Raw genomic sequence first — 24,958 nt, forward strand, 5'->3', positions numbered from 1 at the left:
GTTGTTGGGGAGGGCTGATACTGAGGTAGGAGTACAGGCCTAATAGAGAGAAATGTAAACAATAATGAGTAGAAGAGGTGAGTTTTGAATTTGTGGTCCTGGCTTCCTGCCTGATGCACTTTTCTCTCGTCTAAAGCCTGTGTGTCTCTGCCAGTCGGCAAACATGCTGTGGCAGAGGCAGGCTAATTCTGCTGAGGTGTGGAACTATGGCCATTAGCCGGAATGGGCAGCGATGGTGTCCCCAGCCTCCGTTTGCCAGAAGCTGGGAATGGGCAACAGTGGACTGATCACTTGATGATTCCCTATTCTGTTCATTCCCTCTGAAGCACCTGGCATTAGTCACTGTCAGAAGACAGGATACTGGGCTAGATGGTCCTTTGGTCCGACCCAGTATGGCCAGTCTTACATTCTTATGTTCTAATGACTAGCAAAATCTGGTACACTTGAAAATGACCTATCCCCCAGATAGAGCTGTTCTGGCTTCTGCTGGTGGAAGGGGAGATCTGAGAGGCTGAGGATAATATAGTAGCACACTTACTAGCGTATTGTAAAATGTAATTTAAGTGCTTTAAGCAATAGGATGTTACCATTACTTCCCTTGGTTGCACTGTCTAGATTTCATTTTGAGGAGTGTGTGTGTGTGTGTGTGTGTGTGTCTCTCTCTCTCTCTCTCTCTCTCTCTCCCCTTTACTTTCATCTATGTACCCCTTTTAGGGATCCTTCAGATACCCAGGATCTTATGTTCTTTAGTCCTCACGACTAATTCAGCAAAATCGGAACCATGGAATGAATATTCGGTGCTAGATTTTCAAAAAGTGGCATCCATTTTGGGGTTGTAATTTTGTGGCCACTGTTAGTTGAGGTACAAATTAAGTGCTTGAATATCTGAATGACTTAAATTTCTCCTGAAGTTATTTGCACCGTGAGATTCCATGAGGTTTGGAATGAAAATCATGTACTCTGTGTCCAATTTGTTTTTTGTACTTTGAGTCTGAAGTGAGAATGATCACAAAGGAAGAGAGGTGCCCTAATTCCTTTATTTAGTCTGCTGTTGCTTAAGCCTCCCATGGAACAGGTCAAAGTGTCTCCATTGCAGCCCATCTTTGTTTTAGAAAGACTGTTAAGTATAATCTTGACAGTCTGCACACCCCAGAAAATAAAGCAGACTAACTAATAGTAGCATTAAATCTGAATACGGCAACTTCCTGCACAAGTGTGACTGTCCTGCTGATTTGAACAGTTTTATTGGCCACAGACGATAGGATGTCTGTTGCTTAATTCTATGGTAGGAAGTGTGGTGTAGTTTAGAGCCTCATGGATTTGTCCAAAGGCTTTTATTACACATTTGGTCTTTTAGCAGTGTGGGCTTAGTTATTTTATAGGTTCACTGTGTTCTTAAAATACTTGCTAGTTTGTTTTTGCGTAGCAGCTCCACTCGCAGATATGGTCACATCAATATAGTTCTAATGTGAATCTTAAATCTATTTTGTACAATGCCTTTAAAATACTGAGGCTCACCAAACCAAATTGCACTTTGTTTTAAATACAATACTCTTAAAAGCAACAACTTAATGTAGGAGTGTGTGTGTTAAAAGCCCCACGTAGGAGGTTGAAGAGAGCCTGCAGCACATAACTGATTTTTGAATTTGACTTTGTTTTCAGGTCCCACAAAATAATAGATCGTTGGCCCCTTTTTTCAAGTGATGCCCCAGCATTGCTTATGTTGGTGATGTCACAACTTCTACAGCACTGTGCTGGAGCATGGAGCCAGCCTGTAGAAGGTCAGGTTTTGCACGCACACACACAAAAATTGTAAAAAATTTAACAGTTTACAGCTTTGGGGATTTAAAATAATGAAATGAAAAGCTGCAACATGTCATATGAGAAGAAGACTCGATCCTCTTAGGCTAGCTATAAGATCCACTAAGGTTCCTTTGTGGCTCTGATGTCAACAGTCTCATGGTACAGGTATCATTTGGCATGGGAGACAGCAATCTGTGATCTAATAAGTGAGGAAAACATTTGTTTGAAATCAGTGTTGAGTGGCTCTCTTACTTCTAGTGGTTGGGACAGTTAGCATATTAACCTCACAATTAGTTGATTTTAAAAAAAAGTCTTTCAGATTATGTTTAGGATTTTTAATATAGTTATTTTTATTTTATTTCGGTAGCATCCAAAGGTCCCAATCAGGATCATAATTTGAATGTACCAGGTTCTTTAAAAATACATAGAAATAGAGAGCCCCTGCCTTGAAGAGATACAGTCTGAATATACAAGACCACCAAAGAATGGAGAAAAGAAATGCAAAATATACTTTTAGCCTGAGTTTTTCAAAGGAGTATAAGAATGCTAGGGACCAAACTCCCACTAGTTGAATGCCTAACTTCATGTAGGTCCCTTTTGAAAATATCTAGAATGTGACGACAGTGCTAGATTTTCTTTTTTTATATGCATGCGCACGCACACACAGAGCAATTATATCAGTGCTGGATTGCTTTTAAAGCCTAACAACCCTTGTTGGATATTGGTGATTCGTTTACCTGTCTTATTTAAAATGTAATGTTTAAGTTCACAGTTTAGTTTGCATGAACACACTTATGATTCATATATTGGACTTTTCCATTAATAATAAAGTGAACATTGAGTAATTAGTATTTCCAACTCACAGACATGCCAGATTTTGGTTTTCTTCAACGTTTTCTTATGGTGATACTGATGTTAATACTTTAAAACATCAATAGGTACAGTCTGATCAGTGTTGGTTTCACTTATCTTGTGGAGAACTAGGTTCAAATTACATTTATTTCAGTTATATTTGGTCTTGATGCATTATAAATTAAACTTATTAAACTAGTTTCCAGATTTTGCACTGTACAGCTTTATAAAACATTGTGGAAAACATAATGTGCTTGTGACAACTTCGGTTTTGATCTGTTTTTCTCTCTTCCATTTGGAAGAGCCTAAACGTTCACTAGATACAGAGAAATCGAACTGTGAACAACAAAAGAAATTCTCCACTCCAAGAGAGGAGAAATATGTGTTTAATAGCAGACAGGAGTAGCTAATTAAGGAGCTGTTTTATATTATTGCAGTGCTCCGATTAAGCTTGAGAAGGCACTTGTCCTCTGAACCTGCAGTTACCTATAACTTTTTTTAAAACATTTACCTTTGGCAGTTGAAAATTCTTATGCTTTCTTTCAATCCAGAGGCTAAATATTTTAAGTTTGAAAAATGTCTTTTGCCAAGTTATGATTGGTCAAGAATGGAACTGTTTAAAAAATTGTTCAGATTATGCTTGGACTTTGAAAAATAAAAATGGTGCTCGTTTTTAAAATATGGTTTTGAATCAGTTCTTAATGCAAGTCCCTTGTCTGAAGAAATTATATTGTAATTTGTTACACACTTTTATTATGTGTGGTCATATGAAGTTCTAATTTACTGTCTTTTTTATTTTAAGTTAATATTAAAATCTGATGACTAATATATGCCACCAGTGACTGTTGAGTTTTAGGGCCTGTCTACACTTGAAACACTACAATGGCACAACTGTAGCTGTGCTGCTGTAAGACTTTAGTGTCTACACTGTCTACGTCAAAGGGAAGAGTTCTCCCATCGGCATAGGTAGTCCATCTCCCCAACAGGCAGTAGCTAGGTAGATGGAAGAATTCTTCCATTGACCTAGCTCTGTCTACACCAGGGTTAGGTTGACTTAAGTACTCCACTCAGGATGTGGATTTTTCACACCGCTCAGTGACATAGCTTGGTCGACCTAATATTTTAGTGTAACGCAGGCCACACTATGGTAAGAGAGGTTACTGGATGTTATCATCCAACAGATTGATATATCTTCTCAATAGTTTGGATCCTTTTACTCAGGATGAGAACCATTCAGCACCACTTCTCAGCAAGAGTGGTCTTTTATTTAAAAATGTCACTGTCACGGTTATTGACCATATTTTTAAAGCTAGTGGCATAACAAACTAATGACATGGCAGTTGTTAAAGTGCATCCATAAGTGAATGAATAATTACATGAGTTTTAATAGATTTCAACTGAAAGGGTAAGAGTTGGTTGTTTGAAAGCAGTTGCCTTACTTGACTTAATATGTCTCATCACTTCTTTCTTGGTTCTTAGTTTGGGTTTTGTTAAAGTGTAATTTGTAAATGTTCAGTTGTTGCTGTTTTACGGATTCCAGTGTAGTCATGTACACTGTGACACCAAGATAAAAGTGGATAGTGATGGTGTCGGCTAAGTGTATATGAAATCATATTCAGAGCTAATATTTATTCATATCACTAGAATTAATTAAATCTTGTCTAGTTATGTGTGGGAGGGGATACCTAATACATTCTATTTATAGTCTTTTCTTATGCCTCGTCCACAGGAAAAATATGAATGCGCTTGTAAACGAGAGAGCATTAAAATTGTGACACCTGATTGGGTACTAGATTCTATATCTGATAAAGCTAAAAAAGAAGAGATATCCTATCATCCACGTCTAATTATATATGAGGAGGAAGAGGAGGAGGAAGAGGAAGACGCAGAAAATGAAGAACAAGATTCTCAAAATGAAGCTAGTACTGATGAAAAATTATCAAGCCCAGCATCATCTCGAGAAGGATCCCCTTTGGGTGACCAGGCATTTTCACCAAAATCTATTAGTGCTGATAAAACAAAAGGGGAATTGATGTTTGATGATTCCTCAGATTCCTCTCCTGAAAAGCAAGAAAGGAATTTGAACTGGACACCAGCTGAAGTCCCACAGACAGCTGCAGCCAAGCGCAGGTTGCCTCAAGGCAAGGATTCTGGGTTAATTAATTTATGTGCCAATGTCCCACCAGTACCAGGCAATATTTTGCCTCCGGAAATCAGAGGTAATATTATGGCTTCCGTTCAAGGTACCCAAGGCTCTGAACGACCAGAAATGATGACTACGTGGAGTCCAGCAGTGCGGACATTAAGAAACATTACTAATAGTGCTGATATTCAGCAGATTAATAGACCATCAAATGTAGCACATGTAAGTGTTGGATTTTTAATTTAAAAAATATTGGGCTAACATTTTAAAGAACTTTGTTTCCTTTCAAAATCCTCAAAATATGATAAGGGGGGTAAAATATTCCCAGGTTACATAGAGATTACATACAGCTAGATTAAACTTTGCCCCAGTAGTAAACCTATTCATTAGTATTTTAGCGTTACAAAAGGAAAAAATTTGTGGACTGGTGGAATATAATGATATTACAAAAATCAGGATTTAACTCCAGCATTTGATACCAAGATTCATATTAGGCACTTTCACTGTTGGCAGGAGCACAAAGTGATTCACAGTCTTCAAGCTAGTTACCCTGTTTATTAAACCAAACTTTGTGTCCTTCAGTACTTTTATTCAGTGCAATAAATTGCCATGTACTATACTCAGAAAATTTTTAAAGTTGATGGCTCTCTCAAAGAGGTGCAGTTTGATTCATATTGTGCATTTTCAGTGTTTAGTACTACTGAGTAATGTTAAATTGCGATGCAGTACAGTCAAGGTACAGTTGCAAAAGTCCTAATTTAGAAGTTCTATCTCCAGTGCAATCCACATAGTTTTGGTGTAAAATAGCTATGGTTAAATCTAGTTCTTCTAGAAAAGAATATGAAATGAGTGATTATGCATTGAAATAAACACACTACTAGATTTCAGTGAATGCATGTTGAAAGGATGGAAGTGGGGAAAGGCAAGGTGCTGGTGAATTTATTTGACTCTTATAGACTGAATTTTATTCAGATAATTGTACTTGAATATGCAACAATTGGACCAGGGTAAAACTTTCAAAAGTGCCTAAGGGTATGTCTACACGTCAGTGTAAGTCCAGGGTTAGTGGAACTCAAGTAAGCAGACCTGGGTTTGTTAACCTAGGGCCTGAGCATCTACGCTTATTTGTAACTGGTTCCAAAACTAGGGGCTCTAGAGGCTACACTGCATTATACAGGAGTGAGTCCAATCATCCATATCCCAGACTTCATAGTGCCCTCCCAAAATGTGGCCGCTCTAGCCCTTTTCTCATGGTGCAGTGTGGGAAAACTTGACTGTCCATCAAACTTGACTATCTAGAGCACAAAGAAAGTCAGCCCATGGGATCATGGGATACTTTTGGTAGTCTTCCAGAGTACAAGTCCGGTGGAGCTGCATCTAAACTACAAAGTGATACGGCTTGAACCCTGGATCCCAGTTTGACTCAGGCTCGAACTCTCCCACTCCAATGGGGTCCTGGGACCCTGGGTCTCACCTTTGGGTTAGCACAATTTATGTGTGGACAGATGGGTGCTTTGCCTTGAACCCGAGTTTGAACCCTGGGCTTGCATTGCAGGGTAGACAGACCCCAAGTGACATACGAAGGCACATCCCATATTCAGAAATGACTGAGTCACTCAGGAACCTAAATCACATTGAAAGCTCCCGTGTGCCTAAGTCAATTTAGAAAATGGGACTAGGGCTCATAGGTCACTTAGGCACTTCTGAGAGTTTTGCCCCACATCTTGAAATATAACCTTTGTTTGCTGTGTGTCCTGCAGACTATGGGACCTTTTGGATTCTGTGCTTGGATGAGGTGGGAATCAATATACAGATCTCCTTGCATACTAGGATCCTTCCAAAGCTATCCTCTCTGTGTGTGCTTATTATTACGTAATGTTTATATTATAGCCTCTAGAGGCCTCCGTAAGGTCAGGATCCATTGTTGCAAACTGCTACACAAACATAGACCACATAACAGTCGCTGCCCCAAGGAGCTTGCAGTTTAAAAGATATAACAGGTGGATAAGAGAAACAAATGAGAAGGGATTGAGGAACAAATGTAATATTTTTAATGTATAATAAATCCTACCCCAGTGGTTCTCAGTCTTCCCAAACTACCGTACCCCTGAAGCCCAAGCCCCGCTGTGTGGGGCTGAAGTCCGAGCCCTGCAGTCTTGGGCTGAAGCATGTAACTTAGCTTCGTGGGGCCCCCTGTGGTGTGGGGCTGCAGGCAGTTGCCCTGCTTGCCATGCCCTAATGCCAGCCCTGCACTTGCCACCTGTTTAAACCTGTCCCGCAACTCTTGGGGGGGGTCGCAGCCCCCCCAGGTTGAGAAACACTGATTTAGATGAGTTGATATACCCCCTGGAAGACCTCTGCGTACCCCCAGGTGTACAGGTACCCCAATTGAGGACCGCTGTCCTAGCCCCATCTTCTCCTTTTAAGATGGACTCAGAAGGGGCCTACGATGTCTGACAGCCTTTCCATTGGTGGGCAGAGCAGTGCATACCACATAACATTGCCTACGCACTATAGACAAAATGGAATGACGTGCTAAATTCTCAATTATTTTTATTTGCAAAGGTAAATTAGACCTATATATAATATTTGAAGAGGCATGAGATGCACACACAAGGTTGCAGTCCTAAGTTTTTGTGCATACTTAACTGTTGATTGCTTGAGTAAATGAGACACGTGTGTGTAGATCACTAGGTGTCTCCTTGGCTTTCTGCTTGTGCCGGTATCTGGCTTTCAATTGCACATGCATACACAACAAAGCATGTACAAGCAGGTCTTTTTAATAATTTGGCCTTTGAAGACACTAAGCAACTTTTTAAAATAGATGTTTTTTCCCTCTTTTGTAGCAGTAGAACAACCAAATATAACTAATGCGAATTTCACTTAAGCTTTCATTTTAACCTATGAGTCTGTCTATGTCAGATTTTAACTGATGTTGCTGATATGTGTTTCACAACTGGGACCAGTTATGCAGCCCTTATGCAAAAACTGCCATTGATATTAATGGGGATCTTGTGTAAGACAGGAGGATCAGACCTTTAAGATTTTCTGTGTTTTTCTGTTTGATTTGAAACAGAAAATCTAATGCTGGCTGTGCTTTTAATTTCCCTTCCACTAGAATTCTTGTTTTCCCTCTTCCCGCTGCATCCTGTACAATCTCAGAGATTTTTTTAAAAGACGTTTCTAATAAAATTTACTGTAGTAAAGACTTTGTGCGGGAGGTCATCTCAAAAGGATTTGCTTCTAGAAAGAAGGATGGTTCTGTGCTTAAGATACAAAACTAGGGCTCGGGAGATTTAGGTTCAGTGCTTGGTTCTGGCACAAGCTTCCCATGCATCCGTGAGACAATTATTTAATTCCTCTATGTTTCAGTTTCCCATCCGTAAAATGGGGTAATTGTATCTTTTCTGGGGTAGTTGTATTTTTGTATCTAACAGGGAATTTGGGAGGACAAAATTCATTAATTTAATTCATTATCTGTTGATATGTTCAGAATCTTGAAGTGATAGGCCCACATAACTGTCTCTTATGGGCAGCTCTGCACTGCCTGCTGATCAGTCCTGACACCAAATGAAGTAACAGCCCTGAGTAGTGGCATCTCTTTTAACAAGGGATGTTTGCTTTTGGCTTGTGGGTACTGTGATGGTTGCTGGCCCTCATAAACTGTGCTGCATTGAGTAAGATGGCTGGCGCGAGCACAGAAGGCATTTCTGTCTACTATTGTACGGGAAGACTGAAGTCACAGAAGCGCCAAAAGTGAAAATGTATTAAACAAAAATGAAAGTGGGCTTCCTGACCTTCCCTTCTTTTTTTTTTTTTGGACACAATATCGGATTTTTTCAGATGCTAAAGAACTAAACAAGAAAGCCGGGGGAACAGGATAGTTTATCATCTTAATTTGCCATCTTTAAATACGATTTATTTTAGTCTTTTTTCATCAGTAAATTCAGATTTTGTGTAGTGAAGTAGTCCAATAAACCAGTTTTGATTGTTTCAGTATAACTTCTAGATTCCTCTTCATGAATATTTCGTGTTTTGAAAGACTTTTATGAAATTTGTAGATTAGTAGTTCATGGAGACTACTGTATCTTTCTGTGGCTTTTTGAAGTTGATTATTTATTAATGTTAGAAAAGTATCTGCTGTTTTAGTACACATTTTGGTATTATTGACAGTTTGCATAGTTTTTCTGTTATGGAGTACCTTTTTTAACAAAATTAAATATATATGGTATCAGAGCTTCTGTTAAGTGTGAGGCAATCTTTCTTAATTGTGAACTGCAAAGTACAAAATGAAAATTAAGCCCCAGAAGTATATGACTGTTGCCATTAATATAGACAGACTAAAAAGAAATCCCCCTCATATTTTAGCGGCTTTTAAACTTTTTTGTAAAGGCCATATCAGAATAAATAGTTTCATAACATCACAACTTCCTTTGACTGCATTGCGACTGCTAGCGTTTGTGCTGTTACAGCATGATCCATTTTGGGATGCCCACAAAAAGATTTTTGGAGGGAAAAAGGTGGCCTGTGCTGAATTCCCCTTCCCAAACAACCTAGACAGTTGGGACTTTCTGCACAGATTTTTGGAGTTATTTCCACTTTCATGTTTTCTTTACAGTTTAGCTATTCCATTTGTAGTGCAATTATTCCTTTAAATATGCTCTTTCCATTTTTGAATGCTCTAATAGTGATGATATAATAACATACATAAATGAAGGATTTTGTTTACTTTGAAAGGTATGTAAAACATAGGCATATTATATTCATTTTTTAAAAGCTAAATATTTTTCAAATTTGTTGTTTATATTTTTATATCTGAAAGGTCACAACATTAATCTTTGTTTTCTAGATCTTGCAATCCCTTTCAGCACCTACAAAAAGTTTAGAACAACAAGTAAACCATAGCCAACAGGGACACACAAACGCCGTGTTGTTTAGCCAAGTGAAATTAACTCCAGAAACACATTTATTACAACAACAGCATCAAACACAGCAGCAACAGCACCACCCTCTTTTACACCTTCAACCTCAACAACTCATGCAGTTGCAGCAGCAACAGCAGCAGCAGCAGCAACAACCACAGATTCCTCAACAACCTTTCCCACAGCAACAGCCTCATCAGTTTTCACAACAGCAACAGCAAGTCCATCAGCAACACCAGTTTGCACAGCAGCTACAGTTTCCACAGCAACAGCTACATCCTCAGCAACAACTTCACCGTCCTCAGCAACAGCTGCAATTCCAACAGCAGCATGCCTTGCAACAGCAGTTGCATCAGTTACAGCAACAACAGTTGCAGCAGCAGCAGTTACAGCAAATACAGCAGCAGAACATTCAACAGCAACAACTGCAGCAGCAACAGCAACAAATTCAGCAACAGCAGTTGCAGCAGCAGCATTTACAGCGATTACATCAGCAACATCAACAGCAGCAACTGCAAACTCAAGCGCCGCAACATTTGACTCAAACATCTCAGCCACTCCAACATCAGGTGCCCGCCCAGCAACTACAACAACATCACCAGCCACCACAGCAGCCACAGCTGCAACAGCATCAGCTGTTTGGACATGATCCAGCCCTAGAGAGTTAGTAATGATTGATTTATAATCCTGAAAGTGATGGCCAGTCGTATGAAATGTTTGTTGGGTTAAAATTTTGTTCTTGATCAAAAATATAATCTACTGTAAACACATAATAACTGGAGACTATCCAGTACTCGATGAAAGGTCAACGCATTGAGATATTTTTATTTTCTGGGGTTGTTTTTTTTCGCCACTACCATCTAAATGCATATATTGTTCTGTGACTACAGTGTTAGTCCATGTGTACTGTACATATAAAAGCAGAACACAATTTTATTTTTTGAGAGGCAGGGAGGGAAATTTTCAAAAAGAGAGAGGTTGAGGAAGAATATTCAAAAGGCTGGGGAAGCTAGATGGCTCATGAGAGAAATTGATATTCTATTACCATTCACTTCTAGATTTCTGTTTCAGCTCCTGCCCGTCTTGGTATCAGCTGAAAAGTTTTTCCATCTGACTGGTGGTGGTTTATGTGAAATGAACAGCATATAATTCTTGGTTGACGTAGTTTTCATTTCACATTGGGGGAAAATACACTTCTTGAGCTGAATTGTTGATAAGCAGGACTTCAGTGTCTGGGGTGTCCAGTTCTAGAACCTTTGAGCATTAAATTCTTTAAAAAGAAAGAACGAACGTTCAAATTTCATTTATTCCATAGCTGATAGTGGGAAATTTTAATATAACAAATGTGGTCTGAAATGATAGCCTCCAAACTGCTTTAGTTTACAATTTGCTATTCTTTCATCTGCAAACTGTTCTAGTTCCAGAAGAATATTTCCTGTTGGGCTGTGTTTTTGCAATTGCTGATTATCCAGAACAGATGTCCGACAAACAGCTGTTAGCAACCTGGAAACGGGTAAGATTCCACCGTATTCAGAAGAACCAAATTAATGTAATATGATTGATAAGTAAAATCATTATAATGCAAAGATTGCAAGTATTGTGGTATTAAAACACTACAGACTTTGTGTTACACATTCCAGATGTTTTGTTATATAATTTGACATCAACAGTAATATTAAACTACAGAGTTAACCAGACAAAACAGGAATAGAAAATGCCAGATATGCAATGTGGCTCAGTTAACGCTGCTATTGGCAGCACGATTTAGCATTTTCTGGCAAGTTGTGCACACATAATAACTTCAGCTATTAAATGGGCCTAAGTAGGCTGTGAAACACACATCTGGTGGAGGTAAATGAGATGGGAGAGTAATGTATTTTCACCTTTGCTGATGAATAAATATTGGCAAAACCTAACCCTGTTCTTTTCTAATTGAGAGGAGGCTGATCTTCTCGGAGCTTCTGCTGGACAGGTTGTAGACAAAGTTACCAAGATCATCCACATCAAATTTTGCATAATAAAATACAGTTAACAGTGAATGTTCTGTATGGACTTGGTGTTTACTATCCAGGCTGAATGCATTATTTTGTAAGCTAATTTTATAGCTAAGCCCTGCTCAGTTTTCTAAAGAGTACTAATAGTTATTACATATTTGTTTTTCTAATACTTCTAAAGATGAGAATGCATCTTTTGTCGTTCAGCGAAAAAGTGTAAACTCTAGTCCGTTTCTTCCCTTTCATTCAAATGCTAATAGTTCTTCTTCAAGTGCTTGCTCATATCCATTCCATATTAGGTATGTGTGCTCGCCACATGCACCGGTGTCAGAAGTTTTTCCCTCCGTGGTTTCCGTAGGGGACCAGCTCCGGCAGCCTCTGGAGTGGTGTGCACATGCTGCGGAATAAGGGACGCCGCCAGCTCCCCCTACCCTTAGTTCCTTCTTGTCACCAATGATGGTTCTGTAACGTCTGCTGCTTCGGCTAGCTTTTTTCACTTCGTTCAGTGTTTCAAACTTTTCTTGTAATATAGTTGTACATAGTTAAGTTTCCCATACTGTGTTAGTGTTAGAGTGATTTACTTGGTTAGTCCTGAATGAGAATTAGTCTAGGTTTGGTCCCCAGGCTTAAGCCCTGCAATCGCTGCAAGAAACCAGTGCCCATCAGTGATCTGCATAATAGTTATTTAAGGTGTCTCAGCAAGTCGCGTATCAGTGACAAGTTCTGTATCTGCAAGTCCTTCAAACCTCCGACTAAGAAGAAGAGAGACATCCATCTCAAAGTGCTCCTAATGGAGTTGGCTCTGACTCTGGCACCAGAGCAGTCGAGGTCCGACTCTGCCCCGAGCACCACAGTGTCGGTGCAGAGCTCCCCACTGGCGCCGTCGATAGACCAGCGCTAATCCGCCTCCCCAGCAAAAGAAGACCGGGAGAGGAAGATCTCCTACATCCCACAAGGGGAAGGAGAGGGTAAGAGGGGAGCCAGGGCCCAAGGAGGGCGACTTAATGCCTCCTACCGGGAGTTGGGCCCCAGCTCAGGTTGAGCGGTCCAGCCTGCCCGACCCATGGCTGCCACTCTGGACAGTGATGAGGGCCTTTGTCAGTTAGAGATCCTGTTGATCCCCGAGGCCCTGCAGGCAGCACAGGATATCCTGGTGCTACTGGAGCTGCCCACACTGGCTACAGCAGTACTCCGGTCTAAGGGTAAACCCGCTTTGGGTCCTTTCTGTAAGTCCCTGTCTCAGCGGCACTACTCCCCATCGTGGGGGACGGAACCACCAGGCCTTGAAGGCAGAGAGGCAAGCTCGGCAAAGCCCTCGCCAGTGTCCAGACTGACGGCACCGCCTGCAGGACTTAAGAGGCACCTCGCCGGTGACCTGGAACAGGTCTATAGAAATCCGCCCAGTGCTTCACCCATGGCTCGTCTCTGGTCACGGGCCCAAGACAGTCTGTCACAGGAGTGGAGTTATCGGTACACGTCCTCGCAACACAGATCCCCTAGGTCAGGAGGAAGGTCTTCATGGAGACTGACCCAATGCAGTTCCCGGTCCCGCTCCAGATCTTGGTACTGGTTGAGCAGCATGAGGATTAGATCACTGGAATGCCGTCGCTGATTCGCTGAACATCACTGGTCCCTGAGGACCCACAGAACGGACTCGTCCCGAGTGGAGAGTTTCCCTTCCAGGAACAGTGATTGGCACCACAGTGATCGGAATAGCCGATCTACTCGCTCATGGTCACCTGAAAGCAACCACTCGGCCTCGAGCTCCAGCACCGGTCAGGAGTCATTGCTGGTGGACCAAAACCCAATACCGGTGGTCCCCTCAACATCAGCGGTACCGCCAACTACCCCATGGCCGCAGGGCCAGTGGCCGGCTGCCTGGTACCCATGTAACCCATGGGGCTTTACCCAGCCTTCACAAGGGCTCAGGGCGGTGGCGGGGGCCTCGAACAAACCATCGGCCTCAGTATCCCGCCCTCCCCCAGAGTGGGCCATTCCTGAAGAGAGAACCCCTCAGTCTCACGCAGACCCCATGGCACCCGCTTCCTCCTCATCTTCGCCTGTTGAGGCAATTGCGGGGGCCCCTCACGCAGTTCCTCAGGATGATGCTAAGGCTCATCAAGAACTGTTGAAAAGAATTGCCTCTAACTTGGGGCTCCAGGCGGAGGAGTTGGAGGAACGGTTGGACTCCCTATTCGATGTCCTCTGCTCAACTGCACTGGCCAGGTGCCTCTGCCCCTCCATGAAGGGGTGTCTAAGATCACAAACACCCTGTGGCAGACTCCCTCATCCCTGCCCCACATCTCCAAGAGAGCAGAAAGGAAGTACTTTGTGCTGGCTAAGGATCATGAGTCCTTATATACCGACCTGGCCCCAAGCTTCCTGGTAGTAGTGACTGTTAATGAGCGGGAGAGACAAGGCCAACCAGGAGCTACTCCTAAGAATAAAGACTCAAAGAAGCTAGATTTGTTCGGATGCAAAGTTTATTCATCCTCCATTTGAGGGTGGCCAACCACCAAGCCCTCCTTGGCTGTTATGACTTCAATATGTGGCAAGCCATGGCCAAGTTTGAGGATTAGCTTCCCGAGGACACCAGGAAGGAGTTTCGGGCGATTCTCGATGAGGGCAAGGCTGCAGCCAGAGCAGCCCTGCAAGCAGCCTCAGACGTGGTGGACTCCGCGGCATGCAGCATGGCCTCAGCCATCTCCATGTGGAGGGCTTCCTGGCTCCTTCTCTTGGGTTTGTTGATGGAGGCCCAGCAGTCCATACAGGACCTTCCCTTTTGATGGCCAAGCGCTGTTTGATGAGTAGACAGACAATAAATTACATAGGTTGAAGGACTCCTGTGCTACATTGAAAATCCTAGGGCTCTACATCCCAGGTCCAGCCCATAAGCGGTTCAAGCTGCAATACCCCAGGGCCAAAGGAGCCAACCCAGGCAGGAGATAGCTCATGAGAAGAGCAGAGGCCACAAACGTCTCCAGAGCCACCAACCTCCGCCCTCTACGCAATTGGGCGCCTACCACAACAGGCAGGGTGGCAAGCAGGCTTTTTGAGGGTGCGTCTGAGGGCGACCTACCAGACTGTACCCCAAATCCATCCTCCCTATGTTTCTGCAACCACCTTTCTTTCTTTTTTCCTCCCTGCATGGACCGCAATAACTTCAGACCGCTGGATCCTCAACGCAGAGGCCCAGGGCTATACCCTCCAGTTTCTTTCATCCCCACCCCCAATCCCTTCCCTGTCCCTCTTCAGGGACACTTCTCGTGAAAGTCTCTCCACATAGGAGGTGAAGGGCCTGCTGCAGCTGGGAGTGGTGGAAGAAGTTCCTCGCAAGTACAGGAACAAGGGATTTTGTTCGTGGTACTTTCTAAGACCCATCCTGGACCTGCGAGACCTCAACAAATATCTAAAGAAGTTGAAGTTCTGCATGGTCTCCCTGGCCTCCATCGTCCCCTCCCTGGATCCGGGAGACTGGTATGCTGCCCTCGACTTGAAGGATGCATACTTTCATATTGTGATCTTTCAAGTACACAGAAGCTTCCTGTGCTTCACAGTGGGATTGGACCACTACCAGTTTGCCATTCTCCCTTTTGGCCTAGCAACAGCACCGAGGATGTTTACCAGGTGCATGTTGGTTGTAGCAGTTTACCTCCGGCATCGGGGTATTCAAATATACCCATATCTCGATGACTGTCTGGTCAAAGGCTGCTCCAGGTCTCCAGTCCAAAGGGACATCGCGATGCTACAGGTCACATGCCAGTCCATGGGCCTATTGGTGAATGACAAGAAGTCAAAGTCAATGTTCGTTCCGATGCAAAGGATAGAGGTAATTGGAGCAGTGCTTGACTCCACCTGCACCAGAGCTTTCCTGCAGCAGGAGAGGTTCCAGATGATGTTGGACCTCATCGCGGGGGGGGGTCTCTGCGTTCCCTCTAACCACAGCCCAGGTATGTCTGCATGTGCTGGGCCACATGGCAGCATGTACATATGTTGTCCACCATGTAAGGCTCAGAGTGCAACCCTTGCAGCAATGGCTGGTGACAGTCTATTTCCAGTCCAAAGATCACCTGGACAAGGTTGTTACTGTCCCACCAGTGATACTTACCTCCCTGCAATGGTGGACCAATCCCAAGGCAGTCCTGGAAGGAGTTCCGTTCGACAGCCTGCTCCACTCTGTCGAACTGATATCAGACACTTCGGACATTGGTTGGGGAGCGCATCTAGGTGAGCTACAGACCCAAGTGACATGGTCTCCGGAGGAGATGATGTTGCACATAAACATCATGGATCTCAGAGTGGTACATTTGGCCTGCGGGGTCTTCCTGACACATCTGTCAGGCAAGGTGGTGAGAGTATTGACCCACAATACGGCCTCGATGTTTTACATCAGCAGACAAGGGGGAGTATGCTACCCAGCTCTGTCAAGAGGCTTCTCTGACTGTGGGATTTCTGCATCAAGCATATGATGCACCTGGAGGCCTGTCACCTCCCCAACATGACCAGATCACTTCAGCAGGTCTTTTTTCTTTCCCCACAAATGGTTGCTGCATCCGGAGGTAGCCCAAATGCTCTTCCAGAGGTGGGGAACTCTGTAAGTGGACCTGTTCGCCACCAGACAGAACAGAAAATGTCATCAGTTCTGTTCCCTGCAGGGTCTGGGCAAGGGCTCTCTCTCCGACGCCTTCCTCCTGTCATGGTTGGAGGGCGGGGGCTGGGGGGTCTGATGTATGCATTCCCACCGATCCTGCTCATTAGCAGAGTCCTGTCAAAAGATCAAGAGAGACAAGGCCCAAGTCATCATGATCAGTCATCATGACGTGGCCACACCAACATTGGTTCAGCACACTGATGAACCCAGCAGCAGCCACTCCCTAGCCCCTTCCTGACCGACCATGTCTGATTTTGCAAGATCATGGGCACCTCCTCCATCCCAACCTCACCTCCCTCCACCTCACGGCATGGATGCTGGATGGTTGAACCTGGAGGAGCAGGCCTGCTCTGATGAGGTCCAGCAAGTCCTCCCTCCTGGAAAGCGGGAAGCCTTCCACCAGAGCAACCTACCTGACCAAATGGACGAGGTTCTCCCACTGGGCACCTGAGCATCACCTGTCTCTGTTGTGCTCCTCCTTACAATCTGTCTTACATTACCTGCTTCATCTTAAGAACCAGGGACTGGCCCTCTCTTCCATCATGGCGCATCTTGCGGCCATCTCCTTTTCCACCCACCTATCCAAGGTCAGATGGTGTTCTCGCACGACGTGTCAATCAGATTTCTGAGAGGTCTCGAGAGGCTCTTCCCGCCAGTCTGGGCTCCTGTGCTACTGTGGGATCTTAGCTTGGTTCTTTCTAGGCTCATGGGTCTGTTCTTTGAGCCTATGGGCTCCTGCTCCCTTTCCCACCTGTCATGGAAAGTGTTTCCTTGTGGCGATAACATCACCGAGACGAGTGTCAGAAATGAAAGCCCTGACATCGGAGCCGCCGTATACAGTATTTTGCAAGGACAGAGTTAATCTGTGACCCCATCCGGCCTTTCTGCCGAAAGTGGTGTCTTCCTTCTATGTCAACCAGGAGATCTTCCTCCCGGTGTTTTGTCCCAAGCCACACACCACTAGTGAGGAAAGGAGGCTGCAGACGTGCCTTGGGGTTTTACCTGGAGCGTACCAAGCCCTTCCACAGGTCGACCCAGCTCTTCATCGCGACAGCGGACAGAATGAAGGGCCTTCTGGTGTCCTCGCAGAGGATGTCCAACTGGATCATCTCCTGTATCCGGTCCTGTTAAGACAGTGGTGGGCAAGTTGTGGCCCGCGGGCTGCACGCAGCTCGTCAGGGTAATCCACTGGCTGGCCGCTAGACAGTTTGTTTACATTGACCGTCCGCAGGCAAGGCCGCCCGTAGCTCTCAGTGGCAGCAGTTCACTGTTCCCGGCCAATGGGAGCTGTGGGAAGCGGTGGCCAGCCCATACCTCTTCCCGCAGGTCCCGTTGGCCAGGAACGGCAAACCGCTGCCACTGAGAGCTACGGGCAGTCGTGCCTGCGGATGGTCAATGTAAAAAAACTGTCTTGCGGCCCGCCAGTGGATTACCCTGATGAGCTGCTTGCAGGTTGCCCACTGTTGTGTTATGAGCTGGCACAGGTCCTACCACCACCAATCATGAGGGCCCATTCGGCCAAAGACCAGGCATCCTTTGCCGCCTTCCTGGCGCACATTTCCATCCAGGACGTTTGCAGAGCCGCAGTGTGGTCTTCGGTTCACGCATTCATGGCGCATTATGCCATCACTCAGCAGGCCAGAGATGACGCTGGGTTCAGCAGAGCTGCGTTGCAGTCTACACGTCCATGAACTCCTACATGCCTTCCTTGGTACTGCTTGGGAGTCACCTAGTATGGAATGGATATAAGCAAGCACTTGAAGAAGAAAAGACAGTTACCTGTTCCATAACTGGTGGTCTTCGAGGTGTTGCTCAAGTCCATTCCATGATCTGCCCTCCTTCCCCACTGTCTGAGTTTCCGGCAAGAAGGAATTGAGTGTGGGGGGAGCCGGTGGTGCCCTTTATACCGTGACTTGTGCGCACCGCTCCAAGGGGTGCCGAAGCCGGTCCTCTACAGATAGCACTGAGGGAAAAACTTCTGGTGCATGTGGCGAGCACCTAATATGGAATGGACACGAGCAACACATCTTGAAGAACACCAATTACGGAACAGTTAACTGTCGTTTTTAAATTCATACAAAGAGAAGCTGTTCCCAAGTAATGCATTTTTAAATCATTATGAATGAATGTGTTTTTAAAGATGAATAAGCAAGAGAACGCACTTGTCATATTGATGGATTGATGTATGAAAGAACTTGGCTTTGTTTGCAAAACTTTCTTGCTTCTTGCAAATATGCAATCTTTTTTTAACTGAGGCCAGCACTTAAGATGTAAAAACACTCCACTAACATGAAGTCTGTTAAGCAGAGGACTCTGTTTGGAACTGTGGACTTGTTAGGTTAACGAACATTTTAATTAAAAATTTGGTTTTAATGGTTTACCAGATCATTCAAGCACATGGCGGCACTGTGGACCCTACGCTTACAAGCAGATGTACGCATCTTCTCTGTGAAAGCCAAGTCAGTAATATGTATGTTCAGGTAAGCAAAATTAATAACATAAGTTGACACATGCTCATGTACTGAAGTATCACTGAAGTATGTCAGTGTTTGCAGGTTTTATTGTACAGAATAAATAACACACTGTTGGTCAAGTTCTTCAGTTTTCACTAAGACAGAACACATTCCATTGCTGTTTCTGGGAATTTGTCTCAGTAAAGAGTGCAAGATTTGTCACTGTATTAATAACTTCATAGCTCCAGTGGGGAAAGAAGTTGACAGCATATGTGAAACTGTCACAGTTATTAGATTCACAGTGTGGAGTATCAATACAAAGAATTGGAGAAATTATGAGACCCTGCAATTTAAGACTAGAAAATAGATTTTTAGAGTAGTTCTACATTAAATATTTACATTTTTTTCATTATTTCTTTTTTAACCTGCTGTGTGCTTGTCTTTCTGACAACTTGTGATCTGATCTCATTAATTCACCATTTTCCTTTTAAATGGAAGTTGTTTTATAAGTAAGACTACAATGTTCAGTATTTCAGCAGATACGTGATCTGTACATACAATTGAAAATAAGTGATAAAGTGGAACCATACAGTATAAAACTTGTCCTCACTCTGAGGACACAGGCTATGTCAATGTTGTTTTTAAGTGACGTTTCAGAATTGGATATTTGCAGGTTTGCCACTTGGTCTTCTGTGCATACATTTACCAACCATTATGCCATTCCTGCGGCATCCAGAGCAGATGCAAACTTTGTTAGAGCGGTCCTTGTTTAAGTAGATACCAGGCCCCACCTATGCAGGTACTGCCTGTGAGTCACCTAAATGGAATACACATCTGAATCTGCTCAAAGAAGAAACTGTTACTTACTGTAACTGTGGTTCTTCAAGATGTGATATAAATGTGTATTCCACATCCACTCCATCCCCTCTGCACTGGAGTCTATACTCTTGATTTTTGGTGTGAAGGAACTGAGGAGGGTCACGGCGGTGCTGCCTCATGGAGCCAGGGGAGGGGTTACACCCAGGAGGCACAAGCGTCACCCCCAACTAGTACTGCTAGGCAAATTCTCTGGCTCTGGTGCTCTGGGTGTGTACATACCTAAGTAGAGTACACATCTGCATCACATCTCAAAGAGCTATAGTTACTATAGGTAACCGTTTCCTTTGACCAGCTCCTCCATAATATTACAAGAGAAATAAAATGTATATTCTGGAACACCCAGGTCTCATGTTCGTGGTATGTCTGAAGGAGATGTAGTGTGAAAGAGGGCACCTAAAGGGCTGGGGAAAAGAAGTATATCCTCTGGGAGCTCAAAAGAGCAAAACATGCCTTTTTAATGGGTTACATGGGTGTCCTAGCATACTGTTTTTAAAATAAGTTAAAGCAAAAGTAACAACTTCTAACTGTATATACATGTGTTGGTAGGCTGTGAGAGAAAGGAAGAGGTGCATCACAGCACACTGGCTGAACTCCATCTTGAAGAAGAAGAAAATGATACCACCACATCGAGCCCTTCATTTTCCAGTGGCATTCCCACCAGGAGGAAAACCATGCTCTCAGCACGTAAGAAAACCTGAAGTTAAAACAACTAGCATTTTCTTTAAAAGCTTAATTGCACCGAGTATTGAATATTTGTTGTATTGGGGCAGCATTTAAGTATCCAGTACATATCCAGAAAATACCTATTTGAAGTAAAATGTGGACTCCTTTTCCCAGTGGTGGAATTGGCTTCAGATAGATGTAAATAAAGGATTTTCTCTTGTTCTTACAAGTGGTAGTTAGAACTTTTCACTTCTATGGTGTGTACCATCCATTGATCTAAAAGTGTTTTACGCATTAATGAGTTTTAAGCCTCACAACAACACCCTTTAATAGTTTTTCCTCTTACACACGAAGAAATTAAGGCACAGAGATTAAGCAAATTGTCCAGGATCGCACAGCAAGAATCGAGATTAGAATCTAGGTCCCCTGTTCTTTAACCTCTAGACTGTGATCACTTTTCTCTAACTTCATAGATGCTAATGTTCTTGCAACTGTAGCAGTTTTTATGTTTTCATTTTTAAGCTCAGCATTGGGAAATCCCAATTTGCAGGACCAAAAAGAATAATGAAACCTGTTCTTTGGCTGATAACTAACCATTCACAAACTCAAGAGATTGGATTTTGATACTTAAGGTTGAGAAATGATATTTTTTTGAGTGCAGTGGATGGCGTCTTAGTTGCACCACTTTCATTAACACTAACGGCAAAACCCGCCACAAGACATTGAACTTTCCCCATATGGGTCCTGATCCTTCAAACGTTTGTGTATGAAGTCACTGAGTAATGTTTGCATGGTTGGGGCCAAAGCCAGTAGTTTCAGTTCCTGTAACTTTTATGAGAAGATTTTGAATTCAAGTAAGGAGGGACATGTAGCATAGGAGATAGAAAGCATCATCCTAATATAGCTGTTAACTGGGCAATGAAGACTGGAAGATTTTTCAATGAGCAGAATTTAATGTTTGCATTGATGCCTGAAGCAGGATTTGTAAAGGCCAAAAGCAACCTATTAATTTGGGTGTTAAAATATTTAATCTTGAGTGCATTCTCAATAAAGAAAGGTTGATGAGGACTTCGTAGGGGTCAGACTGCAAGAAATCAAGTAGTCAGTCAGTACTGTTCAGTTCACTGCCGTATAGAAACCGATCTCATTGGTCCCAGATCTCAGTTACTGAGGTCCTGCACTTGAGCCGGGAGTATATTGAGGGAGCATAATTAGCTTGAAGTTACCTTTCGTGCCCCCTGTATTCTGATGCAGCTAGGGTCCTGCTGTGCCCCTGGTGTAAATTAGTCCAGTCTAGCTTCAGGGCCCTAGGAAGGAGAGAACAGTTGCAGTGCCTCAGCCGCGGCATGTGGGAGTGGGAGGAACGCTGATGTAGAGCCCTTATGCCTGCTGAAGAGGCACCCTATGAACCGCTGAACATTCTGCAGCCTCAGGGCCCAAGTAAGTTGGCTCTCCTGGTTAACGAAGCCTTATTGGAACCAGTGAGGTTGTTCTGGCATATTCCAGTATTCTGCGCCCCCACACCTAAGAGGGCCAAGAGGGGCTATTTTGTCCAGGCAAAGGGAGCCGAATTTATGTTCTCCCATTCTACCCCCAACTCCCTGGTGATACAGGCTGCTACAGAAAGGACTAGGTCACAATACTTTTGGACCACCCCATCAGACAAGGACTCCAAAAGACTCTACCTTCTGGGGAGAAAGGTCTTCTCTTCTGCTGCTTGCAATTTTGCATTGTCAATTCCCAGGCCTGCTAGTTAAGTACAACTTCAGCAACTATTCTAGGCTGGTAGCCTCTCAGGACAAACTTTCCCCTGAAGACAGACCCCAATTCCTCTCCCTTCTAAAGCAGGCAAGTTAGTGGGAAAAACAGCCCTTCAGACTGCAGTTGATGTAGTGGATGCAGCATCAAGAAATTTAGCCACTGGTATGGTTATGAGAAGGGATTTTTGGTTGCAATCCTTGGTCTTTCCCAGGGAAAAGAATACTATCCAGGACCTTCCCTTTGATGAGGAAACCAATGAGACTCTTCATTCGTTAAAGGACTCGAGGTCGACCCTCCACTTCCTGGGGATCTACATACCAGCTCCAAAAAGGAGGCACCAGAGTCAGACCTATAAACCAAGACCGCCTCCCCCTCCTCATGCTTTCTACTACCAATGTCCTGCCAAGTCTCCATGCAAAGAGAAGACTCAGAGGCTCTGCTTTTCAGCCCTCTCTACCACCATGATTGTGACCCATTCTCAGCCCCCTCATAGGATCCACGGTAGATCCATGCTTACCATCACTGGTGCCACATACCCCTTCTCCTGCCACTTTTGTAGGCCATTTTACTCTTTGCCCACAGTTGAGAGCTAATCATGACGGACAGTTGGGTCTTGAAGCTCATCCATCAGGCATCCTCTATAAAGTTCCTCTCTTTCTGTTTTTACAAACCTTCTTCCTGGTACCCCTTCAGGGACCCCTCTTACGAGGTGATTCTTTAACAGGAAGTGGAATCCCTACTACAGCCTCTGTGGTGACAGCCCAGATGAGACCTTAGGGCCGTACAGTTTTTCCATATCTGGAAGACTGGCTCCTGGTAGGATGGTCTCGATGGGAGGTCAGGTCAGCTACACAATTCCTCATTCAGTTTCTCGCATTCCTGGGGATTTGTCTGAACAGAGAAAAGTCCATTTTATCCCTCACGAGGATGCTCAACTTTATTGGGGCAACATTGGATTCTGTTTCTACAGGTGCCTTCCCTCCTCCCTGCAGAAAGATTTCAAATGATGTGCAACCTGATTTCTCTGATATCCTGCAGACCAAAGACTACAGTGAGAATGTGCCTATCCCAGTGAGGCCACTCATTTGACACCCTTTGTCAGGCTTCATCTATGATGCCTATAGGCCCAGCTCAATTCAGTCTACTTGCCCAACAAGGACCACATCAACGCCAAGGTGATCATTCCTTCCAGGATCATTGCTTCCTTCATATGGTGGTCGAACCTAGAAAAGGTGAGAATGGGAGCCCCCTTCTCTACTCCCACTCCTGTTGGCACCATTGTAACAGATGTTTCCCTTCTGGGGTAGGGCACCCACCTGAACAATCACACTGACGGGACACAGGAGGCCAGGCTACACATCAACATAATTGCAACTGTGGGCACTCCGCCTCATATACAAGGCCTTCCTCCCACTTATATGTGCCTTCCATATCCAAGTGATGTCAGACAATATCATTGCCTCATCTACGTAAACAGAGAAGCAAGATTTCTCCCACTTTGTCTGGAAGCAGTCAGGCTTGGAACTGGTCCATCAAGCACAACATTCCTATCCAGGTAGCATACCTCCCAGGTATTCGCAGCTCCTTAGCAGACAACCTCAGCAGGTACTTCTAGGCAGACTGCAAGCAGGAAATCCACAGCCTATTCCGACAGACATATTCATGCAATGGGGCACACCTCCTGGGACCTCTTTGCGTCCCAAACAAAAAACCCCTTCCCCTATGTTGCTTCAGGGGAGCCATAGGCCATGACTTCCAAGATGACGTTCTCCTGTTGTTGTGGACGAACGTTTTCATGTATGCCTTTCCTCCCATTCCCCTGCTTCCACAGGTCCTGAGAAAGAGGTGCAGCAAGGCCAGCATCATTCTCCTAGCACCCTACTGGTGCAGTTTTGGTTCCCAGAGCTGCTGTCAATGTCAGCCCACCCTCCAGTAAAGCTCCACCCCTTCCCAGAACTCCTAATGCAGGACAGGGGCAGAATCAAAGACCCCCTGCCTGAGCTCGCTCCACCCCAAAACCTTGTGTTTGAATGGCCGTTGGAAGTAGAACGTTCTTGTTCTTCCCCTTGTCCAAGCTACACTTACCCAAAGTAGGAAAGATTTGACTAGGACTTGCTCCTTAGCTAAATGGAAGCATTTCTCCACCTTTGCACAGCACAATCAGTCTTACCCAGTCACTTCAAGCATCCTGATTGTTTTAGATTACCTCCTGTCTCTAAAGAAGTCTGGTCTTTTGATCGGCTTGTTATAAGCCCACCTTGCAGCCATTAGTGCCTTCTTCCCTCCAGTAGCTGGGCACTCTCTTTTTACCCACCCAGCTATGACACAATTCATGAAAGGTCTCATTGAGGCCTTCCTGCCAGTTATTAAACCTATATCGCTATGGGATCTTAACCTCGTGCTGTCAAAATTCACCAGACCACCGTTGGAACCTTAGCAATGTGCTTCATGTCCCACCTATCCATGAAAGTAGTGTTTCTAGTGGCCCTCACTTTGGCCAGAAGGGTCAGCAAACTGGGAACCATCATGGCAGATCCTCCCCAGAGGTCTTTCAGAAGGAAGAGGTATCCTTTTGCCTCCAGCCTAAATTTCTCCCCATGGTTCTCTCAATTTCACATCACCCAGCGTATTCACTTATCTGTCTTTTTTTCTAAAAACCCCATGCTTCTCCTGAAGAGAAGAGACTTCACTCCCTTGGCATCCCACATGCAAAGAACCAAACCTATCAGAAAGTCACCAAAACCCTCTATTGCAATTGCAGAGAGATCCTGAAGTCAGGCCATATCTTCTCAAAGAATTTCTAAGTGGGTTTCTGGCTTCATTGTCAAATGCTACAG

At 44.1% G+C, this 24,958-nt stretch overlaps 1 protein-coding gene across 2 annotated transcripts in view; it reads left to right on the forward strand.

Annotated features, from left to right (window-relative positions):
- The window catches only part of PAXIP1 (PAX interacting protein 1), a 92,377-nt gene that overhangs the window by 37,052 nt on the left and 30,367 nt on the right, over nucleotides 1-24,958 (forward strand). Inside the window, exons 6-10 of one of the 2 annotated variants that reach the window (XM_077808383.1) lie at nucleotides 4,385-5,020; nucleotides 9,648-10,383; nucleotides 11,139-11,233; nucleotides 18,750-18,845; nucleotides 20,244-20,381. In XM_077808383.1, the coding sequence (XP_077664509.1) occupies nucleotides 4,385-5,020; nucleotides 9,648-10,383; nucleotides 11,139-11,233; nucleotides 18,750-18,845; nucleotides 20,244-20,381 (1,701 nt within the window). The remainder of the gene's footprint in view (nucleotides 1-4,384; nucleotides 5,021-9,647; nucleotides 10,384-11,138; nucleotides 11,234-18,749; nucleotides 18,846-20,243; nucleotides 20,382-24,958) is intronic. The other variant, XM_077808384.1, reaches the window with a different exon arrangement.

This window comes from Eretmochelys imbricata, chromosome 2 (genome assembly GCF_965152235.1).
Source record: "Eretmochelys imbricata isolate rEreImb1 chromosome 2, rEreImb1.hap1, whole genome shotgun sequence".
NCBI lineage: Eukaryota > Metazoa > Chordata > Testudines > Cheloniidae > Eretmochelys > Eretmochelys imbricata.